Source organism: Dreissena polymorpha, chromosome 1 (assembly GCF_020536995.1).
Source record: "Dreissena polymorpha isolate Duluth1 chromosome 1, UMN_Dpol_1.0, whole genome shotgun sequence".
Lineage (NCBI taxonomy): Eukaryota > Metazoa > Mollusca > Bivalvia > Myida > Dreissenidae > Dreissena > Dreissena polymorpha.
The window spans coordinates 164,206,555-164,229,378 of record NC_068355.1 but is presented as its reverse complement, the minus strand read 5'-3'; the positions used below and the strand labels follow the sequence as shown (position 1 = coordinate 164,229,378).

Sequence of the window (22,824 nt, the reverse complement as noted above, 5' to 3'; positions counted from 1 at the left end):
GCAAAGGCCTTCAAAATTCGGTTCCAACACTCAAAGGGTTAAATCGAACTTTGTGCATAACATTATTTGAACTGATGATATCTTGAAACAGCATGTTTTGACTGTTTTTCTTTCCATCTCTCTGTCTTTATTTCTGTCTTTCGGTCTCTCCGTCCGTCCATCCGACTGTCAATCGGTCGGTCTGTCGCTTCGTGAGTCAGCCCGAGTGGTCGGGCATCAGTCCGTCCATTCGTAAATGTATCGGTACGTTTAAATGTTGTTTTGTATTTTGTCTCAAACTTTGCTTGTTAAATAAATTAATCACCAAAAGTACCCTAACTGTCACCTATTTTATATAAACGGCTTTCAGTTGGGCATAATATGCCTGTGTATGTCTAATTATCTGTCTGCATTTGTCGATCTGTCTGTGTCAATGTAATCGTTTGTATGTTTGATTTCTTTTTCGCCTGTCAATAAATCATCAATTTGGACATGAATGGCATTGCGTTTTGAATTAATTGTTACGATTGATTTATTGTGTGTGTTTTTCAGTTTTCTTTTTGTTTTAAAGTATAATTCTGCAAAGCGTATTTGTCAATCGAACACGGATAGTGATTAATGAAAAGGAACGCATTATTTATAATGAATTGTATTTTAATCATTTTATTTAATGATGTCGTGTTTTTTCTCAAATGAATGATTTGATTCATGCACACTATAATGACAAGATAAAACTAAAAACAAATCAAGTAACATTAAAATCCGAGCAGTCGTTAATCATGCGGGTATTGAACATTGCATTAAATAATAACGTGTAATAAACATATTGATAAATTTCCTGTACGAGGCTAATGCTTAGATGGTAATGTGAATATACACGAAGCGAAACAAGAATTTGATTTAAAAAAAGACAAGGCTTTGAAATTAATACTGATTTAATATTCGTTAATATAACGAAATAACATATTGAGAAAATAATTAGAATATTAAATGTAAATATGATTAACAGACAAGTGTATGTTGATCCTGTAATGTTAAGCTATTGATCGTCAAATGCTTAAGTCAATTAATTAAATTAACGTATATAGCATACGTGTATACATTTTTGGAACATCTTTTTATGCATTATGATATATATTTATTGAAACTGCAATATCTTGTACATGTTGTATTCTTCCTACATTACTTTATAACACATACTGCATAAGTTATAACTCATGTTTTATAGAACAATGCACATACTTTTTTCGTTGATTTGAATAAATATATTTTCTAAATGTAATGGAAATTTGTGTTTCGATGTAAAAGAAGTACGTGTAGTTAACTGCATTATTGTGATGTTATGGTATCGTGTGTGTCTCGGCAGATGGCCATACGAAGAAGTACATGCGCTTTTTTCTTGAAAGTTACTGTTTTATGAATGCAAATGCAAACATGAAGTTTGTTTGTATATATTTAATATGTCTACCTGTAAATATATTAACTTGACTTATTTTTAGCATGTTAAGTAATAAAAAAGTAATTGTTCTATAAATTTTCTGCAACCAATACATAACGAGTTGTACATTCAAATGCAAGAAGTCGTATCCCCTACTTGCGTTTGTTGTGTCCGCATCATTCTAATTATCTTAAAAGTGTTTATGTGATTGATTTCAAATATAAATAGCAATATATCATTGTAAGTTAAATTATAACTGTCATAATAATTAATTACGTGAACAGAATAGTGCTCTTAATGGTAAGCCTACATTGATTTCTGGACGCAAAACTTGAGCAAAAAAATCACAAAAATATATATATACTAATGGATGAACTTATGTCCGACAAAACGAACGACTCCACGACTGACAGATCGACAGACCGAATGACAGACCGACAGACCGAATGACAGACCGACAGACCGACCGACAGACAGACAGACAGACAGACAGACAAATAGACAGACAGAAAGACAGACAGACAGACTGGCAGGCGGCAGGCAGGCAAGCAGACAGACAGACAGACAGACAAACGGGCGGAAGGTCGGGCGGGCGGACGGACGGACGAACAGAGAGACAGACAGACAGACGGTTGGAAAGTCGGGCGGGCGGACGGATGCACAGACAGAAAGACACAACTGAAATGTCAAGATATTATTATTGCGAACATTTTCATGTTGTTTGGAAACAATGGGATGCAAACTGTTTTATTCAAATTGCGGAAGAGACTTCAAGTGCCCCTTGTGAACAGTTCAACCGGTATAGCGCAATTATCCTTATTACGATTAAGCTTCCTTAATGATGTCAACGTAATTCAAATAAAAACAATCTGATAAAATTATTGGAAAATTGCGCGATCATTGAAATACGAAAACAATCGTTTTGTTGTGTTTGCTTATTATCACACCAACCGGCGTAGCATCTAATACGTCATGACATAACCAACCCGTTTTAGCCCTTACATCTTCGATTGTGGTGTTTGAATTCAGCATAGACTTTATAATCAATCGCCGATTACGTCCGATATTACAACATATTGTGTCGTTATTTTTACGTTCCTTTCCATAATTTAAGTTTGCATACCTCTACGTGACTTTAATATGTAAAGCAAACCTTAAGTGGACATTGATAAATAAAAAAGAGTGAATAAGTATGCTTAAAAGCTGGTCAGTTATAGGTATCGGCCAGTATAGTATTTTACTATGAAGAACCTGAATACCAATGTTAAGTTTTATTTAATAACTTCAGTAAATTGACAAATGAATTAATGTTGCACGAATTGTTGTTTTAATTAAGTATGACAAAGTGGCCGTCAATCGCTCAGCTGTGGAATGAGGCATGGTCGATTTCAAAATCCAATTGCACTTTATGATTAATCTGTTTAGATTACAATCTGATGCCAAATGGATTTAGATTTTTTTAAATAAAAAGCTAAAAAGGTCGATTTAAAAAAAACGCGGGCAGATCCATTTCCATCCCGGATTTTAACAAACTCAAAAGAAGACCACTATATGATAGTACATGTCAAATATTGCACCTCTTGTCCTTGTTCCAATTTTATATGTTGTTACATGAGTGCACGTATTTTACGTTTCGTGATCACTACAATCGATTTTATATTGATTTTTTTTTTTACCAAATTGTCGATACCGTCTTAAATTGTATTCCGTGTTTTATTAGTGTGCATACATCGTGATTTCAGAACATGTTTAGAACCATGTTCGCTGCGATTATTTTGATGGGGCACGAGCCAAACGCAACCTGTTACACCACAGAAGATGTTAAGGCTCTGAAACAAAAGTTATTTGTCACGAACGGATACGACTGCAGGATACGACCCGCATACAACCAGTCAAAGAAAACCGGTAGTGTTTCTTTTCGTTACAATTTATTTCACGATTATATATTGGAACATGTTAATTATTTTAAACAAATGCCAACATAATCTATATATTTTACAGATTTCTTTTTGTGATAGCTAGTTTATTTATTGATCAATGATTTTTAAATCAAGACATATGATTTTTAAACTGGTTGCGTTCGCTTGTATGAACTTTAAATGTACGTTATAAAAAGGAAAAAATAAACTGAGGGGTAAAACTATATGTCAATTAGTTTTCCTAAAGTTTGGAAACCATAGAGCGGTCATACAGTCATTAATTTGTTGTCTAACTTAAAAAATAGCCGTTGACCTGTTACTGATACTCTTTGGCTAGTCCAGTATAAAGATCGCTGAAACACAAAACCAAGAATCGTTTAGTTAGGTTCCTGACTCGGCCACGTTACGTTTGTGAGGAGTTGTCTGTGAACGGTCATTTTGCCTTAACCTTTAATACAACAAAGGTAGTTTTAAGTTAGCAGAACAGCATATTACTAGTTGTGCTGGACGAGAGGCTAAGGCTAAAGGTTTCATATTAATTGTTCTCAAGTTCGAATCTTGTTTTTTTACAGCATTTGTTTTAAATACTCCCTGCCCCGAAGGAGTTGAAATCATCAAGCATTGTCCGACCGTCCGTTTGTACGTCCAAACGTCCCGATGCTTGTTTTCTTTTTACTTCTCTTTAACTTCTGGATATATCTCGCTCAAAAAGTCCACTGTTTAATAATATTCATGATCGTTAATGAGGACTTATGACTGTGGAATATTTAGTACAGATATATAGTGCGTTCCATTGCGTTTTACCAACAAGATGGATCTCGCTCTAATTGGAAAGTTTAATGACAATAATATGTTGATGTTCTAACGAAAGAAATATAGGGTGTGACGAGTTTTGGCAGAAATAAGGCATTATGTATATTTCTACGTTTGGATATATAGTTTAAATTCTTTATATGTTCCAATCCTCATTAGTTATCGGTGGATTCTTGCTCAAACGTTCCTTTACGTGTACATCATAAAAAGAAAGTAATTTAGACTGAGACTAGTTTTGGTTGAAATATGGTGCTTTGTCTATGTATCCACTGTAGACTAGGTAAAATATTTTTTATTTGACCAAACATCTGCCAGTGTTAAATTATGTTCTTTTTAGTAGCTGGAGCTCATTATTTATGATGTTTAAATTAATCAACTTTCGACATTTAATTTCAAACCTCAAACAAATGCAACACGCATTTGACAAGTCCCATGCCTCAGCATGATTTACTACATATTGTTTTTTTTTTTATTTATTATGAAATACACTCACAATATATTAATCTATGCAAAATATGACATGTTCAAAAATGCAAATATGTTGAGTGAATTCTAAACGTACACTTTATTAATATGCTACAATATATCTTTGTAGAGAATACAATTTCATAATCGACTGTGTTTCAAAAAACATAAAATATAATATAACCTGTACACTTAAATATAACATAACGTTCAATACTCATCTAACTGGCATTGTATGATTTAATTCTGAAATTTAAATACCGAAACAACAAATAAAACGCGCGCTTTTTCGCGGACGCGGGATTTTTTGTAAATATAAGTCGATATTCACGGCCGCACAGATCTTACATGTGCGTGCTTTTATTTTTGTCGTTCTCACAATCAGTATTGGAAATAGAATGAGACATCGCTTGACAAAATTGACCTTGCAGTCTTTAACTATATGAAAATGAATTATACGCTTTGAGAGTTTCCAATAGTTCAATCCGGTGTAAGTTCGTGCTCGTTTAACACGCGTCTAAAGAGAAAATAACAGTATGCTTAATGAGGTAACATTAAATCAATTAAAATTACTTCTTCTACAGAAACTTATTTATTTTTGGTAACTATACTTAAATATATCCATTCATAAAGGTAAGTGTCAGGTTAATATTGGCAAACTAGAATTAGTAAGTCGTGGGAAGCTTACATAGCTTACTCGTGGGAACGATTTTGTTACTCGTGCTAACAACACAGCTAACTCGTGGGAACCATTTAGTAAGTTTTAAAGTTATAAATAACTCTTCGTCAAGAAATAATCAACACATCAAAATGCATGTTTTTATAGAAATGTTTTATAGTGGCGTTTAAAAGATAAGCTAACATTATATCGAGTGTATTTGTTAATCATGGCGTAACCACGAACACATCTGTTTGTTATATGTTGCAGATGTACAGTTTGCATGGCCAAACCAAGTTGTAGGTGATAAAAATTGTGTTTTCATCTTTGGTAAAGGCTAGATTAAATAATACATTTATCCAAAATTGGATGTCTGAATTTGATGATTTTTCAAGAACAATAAGTTACAGTTTTGTAAATTTTCATTGCAACCTTACTTAAAACATGTCAGTAAAAATAAGTGTGTTCATGATCTTTATAGATTAAGGGTTTCACCTAATATATTAGAAATAGAATCGGGCATATGGCATTTACCTGAATCTATACCTTTTCAAGAAAGAAAATGTAAAAATTGCAATGTTCTTGTGGCTGAATATCTCTTTTATATGAGAATGTTCCTTATTTGATATTAAACATTTTATATAAATATGTATTAGGGGGAAAAAACAAGCATGATAAGGTTTATTGAATTAATTCAGTCTGATAATTCAAGTTTCAACACAAACTTAGCAATCTTAAAGCATTTAGTAAAAAAACGTATAAATATTAGAATGATTAATTGTGTATAATGTATTACTCAAACTTAATTTCTCGCTCTCTTGTAGATTCGGATTTGTTGATTTTTATGTTATCGTTATAAAATTGGTAAAGAGATTATAAATGCTGTAATCCAATTATCCTAGACCTTTTCGTGAATTGATACTTTATTTAACAACATAAAATTAAATACTGATCACATGTCATGCCTATATATATGTAACTATGTTTTGAAAATGTATTATCATGGGCTGAATGTATATTGTATATTTAATTAACCGTATACTGGCTTAATTAAATGATTGGCTTGGTTACGGTCATGACAATTTATGGCTTTGCGTACACACGCGTTTTCTAGTGAACCAGTTTTTGATGAAAGTCAGGGAGTTATCGATTTCTGGGATTGTCTATTGCTGACTAGTTATGGCCACCTCCAAAGACCGTTGTCTTTAGTATAAGCTTAAAGTGCCGGTTGGTAATCTTAATGTTACGTTTGCAAAGCAAATATCACACTACTGCAGAAAACTTAAGTTCATCGAGAAGGTAAGGTAAAGTTTAATCACAAACAATGAAGACAGGCACATGCTCAAGGGCTCAACACCATGCACAAACTCAAGCATATGAAAACATGGATATGTTAGATATATTAAACCATTGAAAGTCGCTTTGTGTCTGGTCATTTTACAAATGACTTAATAGCATGGTTAGTTATAACAAATAAGTGATACAAAAAGTAATCAAAAGTAAAAAATAAATGTCACTACGCAACAGGAATGATACTCGAGTTAGTTTAGTGCAACAATGTAATAGTGTTTAATAATGCACGCATCATAACATCCCCGGAATAATGGAGTTTGATAAAGAACAACCTCGATATCATGATCATAGTCTTACAGCTTCGCACAACGCCGAGTTTCATTCGCAGTCCGCACAGGCTTATCAGGGACGACACTTCCGGCCTTAACTTGATTTTTGTTTAGAAGACAGTTCCTTTTAACAGAAAATATAAAAGCGGAGAGTGTCGTCCCTGATTAGCCTTTGCGGACATGCATTAAACCCCCTTTTCACAAAGCACAGCCCATATACAATTATTCGTCTTCTCAAACTTTGTATTATCACGTATTCACAGTTTCGCACAAAATGAATTTCATAAATAAAACGCAGAAAAGAGATTTGCTTTGTTTTATTCCAGAATATTAACAATTGTTTAAAACCCATGGTTTTGTTGTGAAGTTAACCAACAGAAATCATTATTAAAACCTCTACAACGCTCAAAATCAACGCAAATTACGTAAAGTATTTCGTAAAAAAAAGTTAACACCTAAACAAAAGCCACAATTGCAACGCTAGATGTGGTATGATTACATAGATTTTTGTAGATACAAAATGCTCGTTTTTATTTATGTGTGACACAATTAATTCCATTTTAATTTCCAGCGAATATATCCATTCATACGACACACAAACACTAAAATGGTACCATGTTAGTGTTCATGTGTCGTATGAAAAGATATCGTTGCGGGAAATTAAAATGGAATTAAATATGCAAAATAATTATAAAAACGAGCATTTTGTATCTACAAACATCTATTTTACCAGACCACATCTGGCGTTGAAATTTCGGCAATTGCCATAAGGAACACTGATTTTTAATTGTTTAACTTTATTTTACGAAATATCGTACGAAATTTGAGTTGATTTTGAGTTGTAATGGGGCTTTAATATAATATATTGCTGTTTTTATTTTCTCAAAAATTGGCACAAAACACTGCTATGTGTTATATACATGTAGGTTTCTGTACATGTATACAAAAAACAATTGCTGCGAGAGGTGTCGCGTTTACGTCTACATCATCGTTATTTGATTTGTTTATTTACAGAAATTTACTCATTTCTTTATCTCCTTGCCATTAATGAGCTGAACGAAGCCAAACAAACGATGAAATCATCGGCATTCCTGTCTCTCAATTGGATGGACTCGTTTCTAAGATGGAATCGGACCGATCATAATGGAATTGAGAAAGCATATTGGCCACAGGTAATTATTGTTTATTCCATAAGTCTTTCTCATTTATAAGAATCATTAAACAGGAACCACTCAATAAAGCAGCCTGTGTGTGTAATTTGAAGTTTATTAGGTCTTTCTGCGCCTGATGCTGCAGTATTTGCGGACCCGAAGTATGTCCAACGACTCCTTTCTAAATAAGTAACTAACTAAAATCGCGGGAGTTGGGAAGAATTTTAGCTGCCATTTCCTGCTTTTTAGTTGTTACTGACAAATTTGCAATTGATGTGTATCATGAGGTGGTGTAGTGAGAACGGAGTACATGGAGAAAACCACTTCTATCAGATATGGGGACCACCAACCAAACTTACCTTCTGCCGGGAACGGGGGTTGAACCCGGGTCGCCTATGTGTGATGTGCGTGTACCAACCAAGCTAACCGGATATCAACCGACGCAATCTACAGGTTTTAATTGAATTTATAGCTCGCAACCTAGCACTACTGAACTTCATTATAAATAATACACGCGTGGAGCGTTTCGTATTTTTTATTTGTTTTTGTTCGGGAACGTTAATCAGAATTTAATTAAGTTGATAAAAGTATACCAAGTTAGATACGCTCCAATTGATTTATATTGCTTCATGGGCGGGAATTAATATATTTTATACTTATGTTAGTATTAATTTATTGAGGTCGTTGCAAGTACACTGGCACTAAAGAACGACTCCAAGTAATATAGTTCTTAGCATAAAACTTTGGGTTGATTTGCATGAACGAAATGTAGCAGGTTAATACAACAATTTAGGGGTGATATATTGACGTGCAATTGATAACGTGAGAGTAAAATACTTTCTGGGAAACATATGCACTGAATTTTAAAACGAAAAATGTTATTACTGTCATTATAAAAAAAGTTCAACAACAAATGATAAAAATAAAAGAGTTTATGATTTTGACAACTTTCGGGTAAAACACACAAATAAATATCGTCTAATATCTTCTTTATGACAGCCAAAACGGCTTATACACACACCATGATTAATGAAATAGATTCATTTTACTTGAAATTCCATAACCACAGAAAACAATTTGCAATTTGTAGAAGCAAAACAACTCAACAACTAAGAAAAAAACGTACCTTAAAAAATAGTTCTTCTTGAATGCTTTGAGCTTTAAAGAGTGCATACCTACAGCTTAAAGTTCCTCCTGACGAAACCTAATTCTATGTCAAAAATTAAGTCTCAAGTGTGTCAATAAAATCGAATTCAATCACCTAACAACACCTGTTACCGTCGACATTAACTTTCCTGTTGTTTGTGCATAAATTCTCAAAACAAAGTTGATAAAAAAAACGTAATCAGACCGAAAGCCAAAGTTTTCAATTGGCAAGGTGCCGGAGATAGTCGTTGTAGCGCGATTGGTTGATTAGACACGAGATCTATCTTGCCGAGGATGCCGGAGTTATTTGATGTACGAACCAACATATTTTCAAATTTAAAATACTCCATTGCAAAAACTCTTGTGAACCGTTAACGTGTTTGAAACAAATATCATTATTCTGCGAGCACACCTAGCAAGTAAGTTGTTTTAATTTGCGCATTAGGGATATATTTATGATCTGTTTTAGGTTATTTATGCCAGAAAATAGTTAACTCATTTTACCTATTTAAGTGTCGGCAGACTTTACATGAAAATGCTGTCACCAGTTGCAATTTCCAGCAAGCCGGAGGGTCAATAGCTAGGTGTTGGATTATTATTCCGAAAATCAACACTGTAGGACAGTTCCCCACTTTATTCATTGTTTTATAAGCTGAGGTTAATGTAAACCATAGAAAAAGAAATTATGGACAATTATCGTTCCACGGAGTAAATCATTTTGTTTTAAGTTATGCTTCAAATTAAAACTATCGCAAAAAGTGGGTCAACAAAGTATGCAAAACGGTAGCCACAGGTTAAAGTCGTTTTCTCGGAAGCGATGTCAGCGCCAAAAAATCTCGTTCCCAGCTACATATATAAATTGGACTCTGTACTCTTCCTTGCATCTATTATCTTTATACGTATGTATTACGTCTGCTATAGACAAATAAAACGTTGTCATATCAATAAAATTAACATTTCGAAATCGGTCAATAAATTATACAAACTTTCAAAATGGTTTGAAAGTCAGAAGCCGTTAAAAATCCCAAACACGTCACTGATAAATGGTCCCATTGTAATTCCATTAGAACATCTCACAGCATAAAAGAAAAACAGAGGTTTTTTTTTCAAATTATCGAACGATTTCGGTAGGCTAAGTCATAAAACACGGAAAATTTAAGCTTCTGCAGAGTGACTCAAATCCGCAGCCAATGGATGTATAAATTACTGGAAGAACAAGAAATGGCGTCAGGTAATGTTTTTGTACATATAATGTTTTTTTGTTGTCTTCTTTTAATCTATATATGGTTGCATAGAGAAAAAATACGTTCTCACGTATGATTTTGTTAAGCATAATACAATGTATTGTTTATGAAACATCCATTGCTGAGACTTGGGATATGAATTTTTGCATACAGAGTACTCATCTGACCCATAACTCCATTACGCTTAACCTATTGTGTAGGATGAATAGCTCTTCTCTATTTTTCAAAATAAAACGAACCGGACAAGCACACACACATAATCATTCACATCACCTTCCACCTTTTTAAATGATTAAAATATGTACTTTGAATGTAAAAGGGCTAAACAATAAAGACAAACGAATAAAAATCTTCAAACGGTTAGACGAAAAAAAAAATAGTGTATGCCTACTACAAGAAAGTCACTTGACACATACTTTAGCACAAACCTTAAAAAATGAATGGGACGGAAACATCTACCTCAGTGGGCAACATACTAATAAACAAGGCATTGCCTTTCTGATTAAAAACAATATAGGGATCACAGTGGATAACTTTCACGAAATAATAATTGGCAGACTAGCAAGTATAGATATCAAAATACATGAAACACAATTAACATTAATCAACGTTTACGGCCCTAACATAGATGATTCCACATTTTACGAAACATTACACTCGTTTGTAATTAATAACCAAGATAAAAACATTATAATCGGTGGTGATTTCAATACTGTTCTTAACCCATTATTAGATAAAAAGAGGGGAAACCTTTATGCTCATTCTAAAAATAGAAACATTTTGAATAACATAATTGAAAATTACAATAAATCCAAACGAAAGCAAATTCACCTGGCACTCAAACACAAAACCAACAATATTTTGTAGATTAGACTATTTTTTAATATCTGAGTCACTTTGCAACATTATTGACACATTTAACATAAAACCAGGATATATGACTGACCACTCTCTAGTTGAGCTTAAAATACACAACATAGAGCCTGAAAGAGGCCCAGGATACTTTAGAATCAATAACAGCATATTATTAGATACACAATACCAAACGCAAATAAAACAAGAAATACTCAATACAGTTCAAAATAATAAAGATGCGAACCCAAACACCTTATGGGAAGTAATTAAAGGAAATATACGTAACACAACAATTAGATACACATCATTGAAACAAAAAGAAACACGCAAACTTGAAACTGAAACCATCAAAAGCATTGAAACACTTGAAAAACAATTACATGAAACAAACACAAACGATACCAAAGACATTGAGAATGAAATAACATCAAAAAAACAAGTATTAGAAGGAATTTATCATACACAACTCAATGGAATTATATTACGAGCACGTGCACAGCATGTTGAACACAATGAAAAAAATACAAAATACTTCGCAAACATCATAAAAAACGTAGAAGTGAACAAAAAACTGTACACAAATTAGTAGTTAATGGCGAAGATATAACAAACAGAACTCAAATACTAGAAGAACAACGTTTATTTTTCGAAACCCTCTATAAACGAAAACATGTTGAAAATAACACCCTCTTTAAAAATACACATCATGCTTTAAATCAAGAAGAAAAACAACTGTGCGACGGATTACTTAATGAATATGAATGTGGATTTGCACTTAAAGAAATGCAAAATAACAAAAGTCCAGGATCTGATGGCATCACAGTTGAATTTTATAAAATATTCTGGAACGATATTAAAATACATTTAATTAATTCACTTAACTATTCATTTAACAACAAAAACCTAACTACGCTACAAAAACAAGGTATAATATCACTCATTCCAAAACCTGGAAAAAACCTAGAATCCTTATCAAACTGGCGCCCGATTAGTCTACTTAACAATGATTATAAAATTGCAACTAAAAGTATATCAAACAGAATAAAAAAAGTATTACCATCAGTCATTTCAAGATCTCAATCTGGTTTTATTAAAGGACGATACATTGGTGAAAATGTACGTCTGATACAAGAATGCATAAATTATTTCAACCAACCAAACAATTCTGGCCTCATTTTCTTTGCAGACTTTGAAAAGGCTTTCGATTCACTAGACCATTCGTTTATGTTCTCTTGCTTAGAAAATATGAATTTCGGTGAAAGTCTTATTAAATGGGTAAAACTATTTTATACCGATATTAACAGTATAATAATTAACAATGGCTTCTTCTCAAACAGTTTTAACATCGAACGAGGGGTACGACAAGGATGTCCACTCTCATCCTCACTATTCATTATATGCATCGAGTATCTATCACACTATATCCAATCAAATAAACATATAAATGGAATATCGCTAGAACCAGACGAAGATATTAAACAGTCCCTATTTGCTGACGACGCAACTTATTTTTTAAATGACAGTATTGACTCATTCAATAATCTTATAGAATCGCTTACCCTTTTTGGAATGGCATCGGGTCTTAAACTTAACAAAAGTAAATGCACTGTGCTACGAGTAGGTAAATTTAAACAAAGTAATATTCAACTTAAAAAAGAAATGAAATTCCACTGGACATCAGATGAAGCAACAACGTTAGGAATAGCCTTTACAAACAATGAAAATGAAACAGTTCAACAAAACATACTGCCTAAATTACAAAAATTTAAAAATTGTTTAAAATCATGGCAGCATCGTAAACTTACACTCATCGGAAAAAACACGGTGTTGAAAACGTTTGCACTCCCTAAATTAATTTATACACTAACAGTTCTCCCAAACCCACCAAATGATATTATTAAAGATATACAATCAGAAATATTTAATTTCATATGGGACGGTAAACCTGATAAAATTAAGCGAACTCAGTTAATTCAATCTGTAGAAAATGGAGGTATCCAATTAACGGACATCGACTCATTCTTGAATGCAATCAAATGCAGCTGGGTTAAAAGATATCTAGTTAATACCAATACAAGTAAATGGAAATTATTTTACCAGAAAATCCTAAAAAAATATGGTGACTCCTTACTTTTTGAATGCAACATCAGCAAAACCATTTTGCATGAAATTGCAAACGAAAACATATTTCTATCTAATGTTTTATCGGCATGGACTAATGTTACTCATAATCTAGAAACCCAAATCACCAGTAAAACTATTTTATGGAACAATAAAGACATTACTTCAAATAATAAGACTTTTTTCTATAAACTTTGGTTTGAAAAAAACATTAAATATGTCGACCAATTGTACGATTACAGAATAAAAGACTTCTATTCTTTTGAGAATATATGTTATATATACGGAATACCTTCAAGCAATTTCCTAATGTATTACACATTAATTAAAAGCATACCCATACATATTAAATCTACAATTAATACTAATAACACACCATGTACTCAAACATCATTCACGGAAAACATACTTGCAAAACAAAACAAACAAAATATTTTACAAACTACAAATTAAACACCCTGCAGAAAACTCCAAGATTCAAAATAAATGGCAAAGCCTTCTTGGGGAACAAGAATTTAATTGGAAACAAATATTTATCATGCCATATAAAACAACTATAGATAGCACACTGAGAAATTTTCAATATAAATATGTCCATAGAATCATAGCTACAAATAAATACCTTTTTAAGTGCAACCTATCCAACACAAATGTGTGATATATGCAGCGAACACATTGAAACAATAGAACACCTTTTCTGGGAATGCAAACATATTCAAATTATATGGAACTAGTTAACATCATTTCTAGAGAAACAACAATTAAAATTAAAACTGTCTCTCTTAAATATCAGTTTCGGTGTGAATACTTTTAAAAAACCAGAAATTAATAACACTGTGAACCACATTATCATATTAAAGAAATATTTTATATTTAGCTTCAAATACAAAAAACAAATACCTACTTTCAACTGTTTTATAAACTATTTAAAACTAAAGATCCAAATTGAAAAAGAAATAGCCCTCAACAACGATAAACTTCATATTTTTGAACAAAAATGGAAACGCATAACCTTTCATAACCCAGTCCAGTTGTCTTCTACCTAACTCTACGCAACTCATCTATAGGATTGATTATTACATTTAAAAATAACAGAATACACCACATGCAACCAAGAGAAAAAAAACAGTATATCCTAGCATATCATGTATAATATGTGTTTGACATGATTACTGTTGTATTGTACCACTTTTGTTCTTGCTTATGCACATATTTATATTGTATGTTTTTATATTGAATAAAAAAAAAGAAAAGAAATGGTGTACTATATTTATTTTGATTTTAATTATTAATCAATCACTGAACAGAATGAAGTCTGGAAGCCTGACATTGCCTTGAAAAATTCCAATCTGGAGCACAAGGAACTCGGTGTTTCGTCACTCTATGTTGTCAACAGTTATGTGGGGACAGTAACGTGGGAGCCTTTTCAGGTGCGTATTAAGTGATTTATTACCAAAGAATACATACACTTTAATGATAAAATATTTGTGCGCATATGAATATTTAAAGACAAAGGCATTCACATAAAATATATCATGGTGAATATTTGCTTTTGGTGAACAGGTATTATCACATCAGAAATAAATATTAAGGGTTCACAAACGGTTGACATATCATTGAACCAAAGTTAAGTGTTGTTATTGCATAATTGGAGGTTTTTGAATCAACGTGCTCGATGGACATCACAAACTTCCCTTTCGATACACAGACGTGTTACCTGCAGTTTAAGTCTTGGGTTTACCCGCTGAGAGAGGTAATTTGCCTGAAATCTATATAATTGAATTTTCTTTTATACCTAATGATAAAATATAACATTTCTGCAGTGAAATAACAGCAGTGAAAATAAACAAACTGTTATTTTCACCGGTGAAAATAACAGATTTTCGGAACTACTTTTTCTATTTTTATATTATTATATCAAGATTTACTTCAAGATTTATATATATTTATGATCACGAGTGAATTAAAAACGATTTTCCATCGCATCCAACAAATTTTCTTTTTGTTTTATGGATTTTTCACCGTTAATTTACATTGTAAAATAGTTTAACCGGAGAATTTCGCTGGTATAATGAATTTTGTGTATTGAAATGTGTTTAGGCACGACACCTGCGATAGGGAAACAGCTGTTAAGTATTTTCTTGAAAAAGCGGCATAAAAGAATTGTTCATGTCAGTGTAAGATTGTTTGTTATTTCACGAGTGATCATAGAAAATATATTTTCATGAGTGGCGCATTTTACACTGACATGAACACATATCCTCTATATCTTATCTGTGTGTTTTTTTTATTATTTTGCTTCGTATGACAACGGAAAACAACGTGTACATTTGCATTATCTGTTGTGTTTTTTTCAGGTTGAAATGATATGTGGATTTACTCTACTCGCGACACAATATTACAAACCAAATGCGGGTTGGGATTTAACTGACGTCAGTTGTGAAATGCAAGGCGACTGGGGTAGCACAATAAGCTTTTCCCTCACAATAAGACGAAAACCATTATTTTTTATTATGTCTGTCATCTTTCCTATGATGATGCTAGCAATTTTGAACATCTGTGTGTTCGTGCTGCCGAATGACAGTGGAGAGAAAGCATCTTACTCCATTTCGGTCTTCTTGGCGTTCGCTGTCTTCCTTACGATTTTCTCTGCATCGCTGCCACAAAATTCAAACTCCGTAGCGTTGATTGGGGTCTTTCTCATAATCCAAACCACTTGCAGCACAATTACAACCGTCTTTGCGTTGGCCCTTCTGCGCATGTCCAGTTTCGATGAAAATGTGGCTATTCCTCGGATAATGATTTTCTTCATGCGATGTTTGAAATGCAAATCTCGTTCAAACGCGTCTATGGTTGTGCCGGCAGACAATGGCGCTACAGACGGCAGAATGTTGGATGAATCTTCTACTGGTGACGTTGGATACAAATCTTGCGCAAAGTCGTCCAGATATGTGCCGACGGAAATAAAGGCTACAGAAAGCAGAATGTCTAATACAGCCTCTACGGGAGACGTTGAATACTCGTGGAGAGAAGTCGTCAACTTTCTGGACGTCGTGCTGTTTGTGACATTTGCATGCATCCTCATCGCATCGTCGCTATGGTGTTATTTATCAGCCATAAACTATAATCGATCAGATTATTAGACAGTAAGACGGAAAATTGTAAATGTAATTGGACATTTTACTCCAGCATTTCTTTAATAATACGGTTTTTTGATAAATAAATGGAAAACATCTCGTATACGGATCCAATAAAGGTATTATTACCGGAATTTAAAACTTTCAATCAAAACACACAGGAAATACTAACTTGGCCACAAAAATTAGAAATAGACATGCAAACCTTTGTCAAAAGAGTAAAGAAAACCCACATTGTGAATCATAGTCTACCGGAAGCAATGATCAACGGTGAAATTTCAATTAAATCATGTTTATCCACTTTCAATATTTCAATCATAGGTATATAACTCATAATCGGAAACATGCTAATGTTGATATTCCTTTCACGAAAAATTCGCCTCTTATTAACTGCATTTACATTGCTTAAACCAGCTGCAGCCCAACATCTCAAATACGACAATCCCACCACGCCCTCACCATTTCAGGAATTTGCCAACAATATTAATGAGTCTCTGAGATATAAGCATTTATTGTCTTTCTGGCCATGATTCACGTTCTCTTGCTGATAACAATCCTTCGAATATTACAAATATTCAAAACGACAACATGGCACTCTTTTGATTTTACATATATCAAATTGTTTAAATTGTATTGATAACAATATCGTTAGTTCAGCTTCTTGCCGATCAGAATGGATCATTGACTTACCTGTCACACTGAATATTGACGGCATACGCTTTGGATTATTTCCAAAACTTCTCATTAACGCTTCGGAAATATAGTTTCGAAACACTACAGGAGATATAATTATGGAAATGCCATCTGATCTATCAATCGGCATTTACCAATACATCAAACTTCGGCAAATGCTTAAAACAACTATCACACTGAATTATTTTTAACACACAATGGAGTTAAGGAACGTACTTAACTAAAACTCTATTTTAAAAAATATATAATTACATCAGTTATCTTTTTGTTTTGTTTGATTGATAATTATTTACACGTTTGCATATATTACAATTTTGATGTCAAATTTGGCATGGATTTCAACTTTGATGTCAATTATTTAATGTTAGATGTCATTTTTTCCATTTAACCATTTAACTATTATAAACACTTAAGAAAATATTGAAATGCATTTATTTAATCTTCGTTATTAAATACTTCATCTTACATGTTTTCTCATCTTAGATGTCAATCGTTACATATTTCCATTTTATTCATTACATACACGCTTCATGTTTATCTCATTTTTAAACCATATTTTTGCTGTTTTTGTTTCAGACGGACACGAAACTTTTTTTTTTCATTATAGATTGTGAATTTAAAATTATATATTAGCTTTGTATTTTTATTAAATTCTTATTGTATATGTAATATCATTTTAAATTGTAAACTATTTTTGTTATCTATTGTCAATTTTACATATAATTGTCGTTACACACATTAATTTGAATGGAAACCATGATTACTTTTCAATTTCTGATGTTGTATTCATCCTACTTTAGATTATTGTTTAAATACAATGAAAATTCGTTTGATAATTTAGAAATGTCCATCCCGTTATAAAAAAACAAATCAATTACATCACATAATGTTTTTCTTGAAAACCATTTAAAAAATGAGAAAAATACAAAAACAAACTGTAAAATTAATATTTACTTATATGTTTAACAATCCCAATCTTTTAGTATCAAACTTACTTTTTGCGATAATCTATTTTGACATACCCATCCTTTACTACCAAATCTTCGACCATCTCATTCAAGAAACCCACCCTTTAAACTGTCAGTTATGCAAAGAAATCATTTCTATTTTTGGATTAGTATCCAAAGTTTCCATTCCAGCTTATAAAAGATTTATTTAATCCAAATTTCTACCCCCCCCCCCCCCTCTTTATATTCCTTTTCTATTACAGACATTTTACAAGCCGACATGAAACAAATAAATAACTTATGAGACAAAATTTTCACCTTTACCTAGGATCTCTCAAATGCTAGTCGATTCCTTTTGACTTGGACGATACCTATTGTCGAGTTTGTAATGAATCCCTCAAAAATTGCAAAGCAAAATTAATAGAAATTGAAGGTCTTTATCCAAATAGCAAAAAATTCACAAAGATTAATACCCTTTGGTACTATGTATTAATGCGAACCCATTATTGCAATAGACCGTACCATTCCTTTTGTTCCTATCATATTATTCCAAATGATTCGACTGGGGCTTTTTGCGTAGATGTTAATCCAGGTATGTATATATGCTAAATATATATTGCAGTGTATGTATGAACACAAACGAACACATTTTAACAAAATAAGTGAATTTTAGAATTGGCTATGCTTAATAATGAATTACTACTTCTTTTATTATAACAAATAGAACTTAATACTTCTTTTGTTTCCCAACAAACACTATCATGTTATAAACCAATTAGTAGTCATTGTAATCATTGTTCATTTACAATTATGTTGTATTTGCTGTGTTTTTTATTGTTGATTCAATAATGTATTAACATTGAATCAATAGAATAGTTTGTTTTATTCTATCTGTATATGTCAACTGTTTTAACGTATTGTTAGATTTATGTATGCATTCGTTCATACTATACATCTAAAAGTTATCGGATGGTTTTAGAGCAAATAAACTAAAACAGCCCATATATTAGAACAGGAATTCTAATTAAATTAAGGAGGGGAAGATGTTATCCAATTAAAATTACAATCTCATGAAATAATTGTAATATCTTAATTTTTAATTTTAACTTATTTAATAATTTTAATTAATCCTAATTAACATAGTTTTAATTAATTTCAATTAACAAAATCTTATAATAGTAATTGTGTAATGTTAGAAACGCTTAATTTTATGTAAGGAATTGTGCAGCTTATTTTCTGATAATATTATATCAAATTTATAGAAGTTTACACACTTACGTTCGTTAAGACCCGGTTTCCCAAAGCACTACTCATTTTGTAAACACATTTTCCATTTTAAAGTTCACATCATGCATTTACTTTATGAAGTTGTAGAAATATTTAATACATAAACAGAAAGTAAACAGAAAATAGAATCAATAAACAAATAAACAAAAGATGTAAAAGAAAAATAACAGCAAACAAATATTTCTCTATCGCATGTTTCACCTAGGAGGTTACCTTGGTGTACTTTAATTATGAATGAACCAAAAATAAACCCAAATACAAGTCGACCATAGAATTAGTTAGACATTCCGATCTAAAATTCTCTACCATGTTGGGAACACGTCGGAAAATGTCCGGAAAATCGGGTAAGTTCCATGACTTAGGATCGACGGTTTTGACCCGAATAAATATGAATAAGTAAGTGAGTAAACGTGTCACGTGAGACCACGTGGGATCACGTGAGATACGTATTTGGAAATGCCGATCAGATTTCAAGAAATTGACTCTGAAAGAATATTAAAGGACACGCTCTCGGCAGACTGGCCCAGAGCTGTTCTGGTATATCTTTCAGGTAAGGTCTCTGTAACTTTTTATTTATTTTCACGCTTAAATTATTGTTTGCTGCAAATAAATATATTCATACTTAAACTATTGTTCGCTACTTTCATTCATTTTAATTGCATTCAATATAGGGTATTTAGGAAAATTATTTAACTACACAATATCCGAATAAAATATATAAATTATATTTTTATAATTGTCGCTATTGCATAAGTATTATACTAGCAATAATAATAGTACTGTTTTCTCATGAATTAATTATTTCTTTGTTTTATGATTTGATAGAACAATGTTAATGTTTGAAAAATGTTAATGCTTGAACAATGGAAATAGTATCTTGTATGATTTATTAATTTATAATGATTATCTATATCGTTGCATATATATATATATATATATATATATATATATATATATATATATATATATATATATATATATATATATATATATATATATATATATATATATATATATATATATATATATATATATATATATATATATATATTTATATTTATATTTATATATATACATATATATATATATAGGGTATTAAGACCGATAATCGAAGAACGGACAGAACTATTAATTATTAAGAATTTAATAATTTGTCATACGACAATTAATGAAGATCCCGTTACCTACAATGTAAAATGGATACAATGAACAACCTTATTAAGCACAAAATTATAGGAAAACAACGCATGAAAATTTTAAAAAACAATAAGAAATAAAATAGTACGTGGGAACATTTAATTGCAACACATTTCATTAAAATAGTTCAATACACCATCGGGCCATATTGAAATCAATGTTTCCATCCAGTCGGTTTTGCTGTCGGAGAGTCCAACAAATGCTGCACACTTGCCTTCGTGATAACGAAAGCGCATTCAGGCTCTCGCTTCCATTAAACAATCTTGTTGATCGATTGTATTCATCATGTGACATAAAACTAAAGGCATTAAAATTGATTTCTCAAAATTTCAAATGTATTTCCTTTTACTTTTTCAAAATTAAATGTGTGTATTTTGTGTTATTTGTGTGTAGATTTTATAGTCGCATTACGATAGTCCAATTAACATTGTTCTTATGATTGTAATCAATAAATAATGTATACATGTAATTAACGCCCTGTTGATTTTGTGTTAAGATCATTTAATTTTTCCTCTAACAAAAGGGTTTTTTTCCTGTTAATGTGTGATTTGTGTCGTGTTCATGATTGAAAATGTATGAGCCGGACTGAATCACATGAAATTGTAAATCTTGTTTGTATGATCACATGAAATATTCGGCGTTTAAACTTCTCATAAAACTGGCAAACTTATAATACAATCGAACATGAACACTGCATGTTGAATCTTAAATTTCGAACTTTTTTTTTGTTAATGTGCTTTTATGTGTCTGATTGTTCTAAATAAATAGATTATAACCTGACCGGACAGTTATTGTTAATATAAAACACAATAGTAAAATTGATAATATACGATACCTAAGAGCTTCGTTTGCAATACATTTCAATAACGACACAGTTTATGTATGCACTTAACTAGCTTTGCTTTTTTTCCTTTTTTAGGACAAAGAAACATTACAGACACTTTTATTCATCAACGGAAATAGTCTATAGTCTATACGCAGTTTGTCATTTCTTTTGAGTTGCAATATGAAGAATTCCTGGGTAACGAGAATGTATATCATACACACTGTAATATGTGAGACTTACCTCACAAAACATAGATTTTATGGTGAATGAAACTTCTTTTTTGAGTTAAATTAACAAATCAGCATTTATTTATTTTAGAACTACTGTGTTTATTTTCAGACAAGCATAAAACGCACAAAAAACAACATTCACTATGCGGCAAAAATATATAACACACATCAAATAGCACCCTGTGTGCACATCTTAAATAAGCATTAAACGTAAAAAAATTAGTGATAAAATTCATAAACCGATAAAACTGATGCGTAAATCATTCGTATCCAAATATTGTATATATCAATGGATTCCGCAAGAATAGCATTAAACCAGCATACACATGTAACCAGCCAGAGCAACGGACAAATACATCAACTAAAACATAAAGATTGTATACTATTTCAAACATGTTACATGTATGATTCATAGAAACAATTGCTATCACTCGAACAAGTTATATGTTGCAGCCATGTTGACATCTAAAATAACTTAACATTTAATAAACATGTATGATAAATCATCCCCAAGACGTATAATATTACGGGATTTCCAAAACATGAATAATGAACACGGAATGAAACAAATTATCACATTAAAGCCCTATAAGGAAATAGAAAAGTATTGAGCGAAAGAACCGCTAACACACGTTCAAAGTATTCTTCTCCGTCAATTGACTTTAAATAAATTATTGATTTTGTTCACATTCACGAAACTGATACCAAGATTATTACCACAATTATGTCTCCAAAAATCGTGTCATCAATTAATTTAAAACTACAACAAAGAGCAAACCACTCATAAAAATCGAGGCTGTGATAAACCGGTAATAAAACATCGAGTGACACCCATGCCTTACCGCGTTTACTTAATCGTGCAATATCATAAAATACACGAGTTGTTTTTCCTCTCATCGCAGAACGACACATACCGAGTACTTTAAACAGACACATATTCGAGACGTTAATAATTATATTTAACATTAAGTCATGTTATCAAACAGCGTTCGTTATACTCATACGAGATTTGTAACATTTACCGCAAGTCTCTGGATACATCGTCGTTAGAAGCTACATTTTCGATAGTAATAAAGATAAAATATGATTAATTTTC

General features: G+C 31.8%; 1 protein-coding gene across 1 annotated transcript in view; it reads left to right on the top strand.

The window, feature by feature from the left end:
• The window catches only part of LOC127864050 (neuronal acetylcholine receptor subunit alpha-5-like), a 33,443-nt gene extending 16,889 nt beyond the window's left edge, over positions 1-16,554 (top strand). Inside the window, exons 2-4 of the mRNA XM_052403768.1 lie at positions 14,726-14,841; positions 15,066-15,164; positions 15,769-16,554. Of these exons, the coding sequence (XP_052259728.1) occupies positions 14,726-14,841; positions 15,066-15,164; positions 15,769-16,554 (1,001 nt within the window). The remainder of the gene's footprint in view (positions 1-14,725; positions 14,842-15,065; positions 15,165-15,768) is intronic.
• Positions 16,555-22,824: the final 6,270 nt, after the last annotated feature.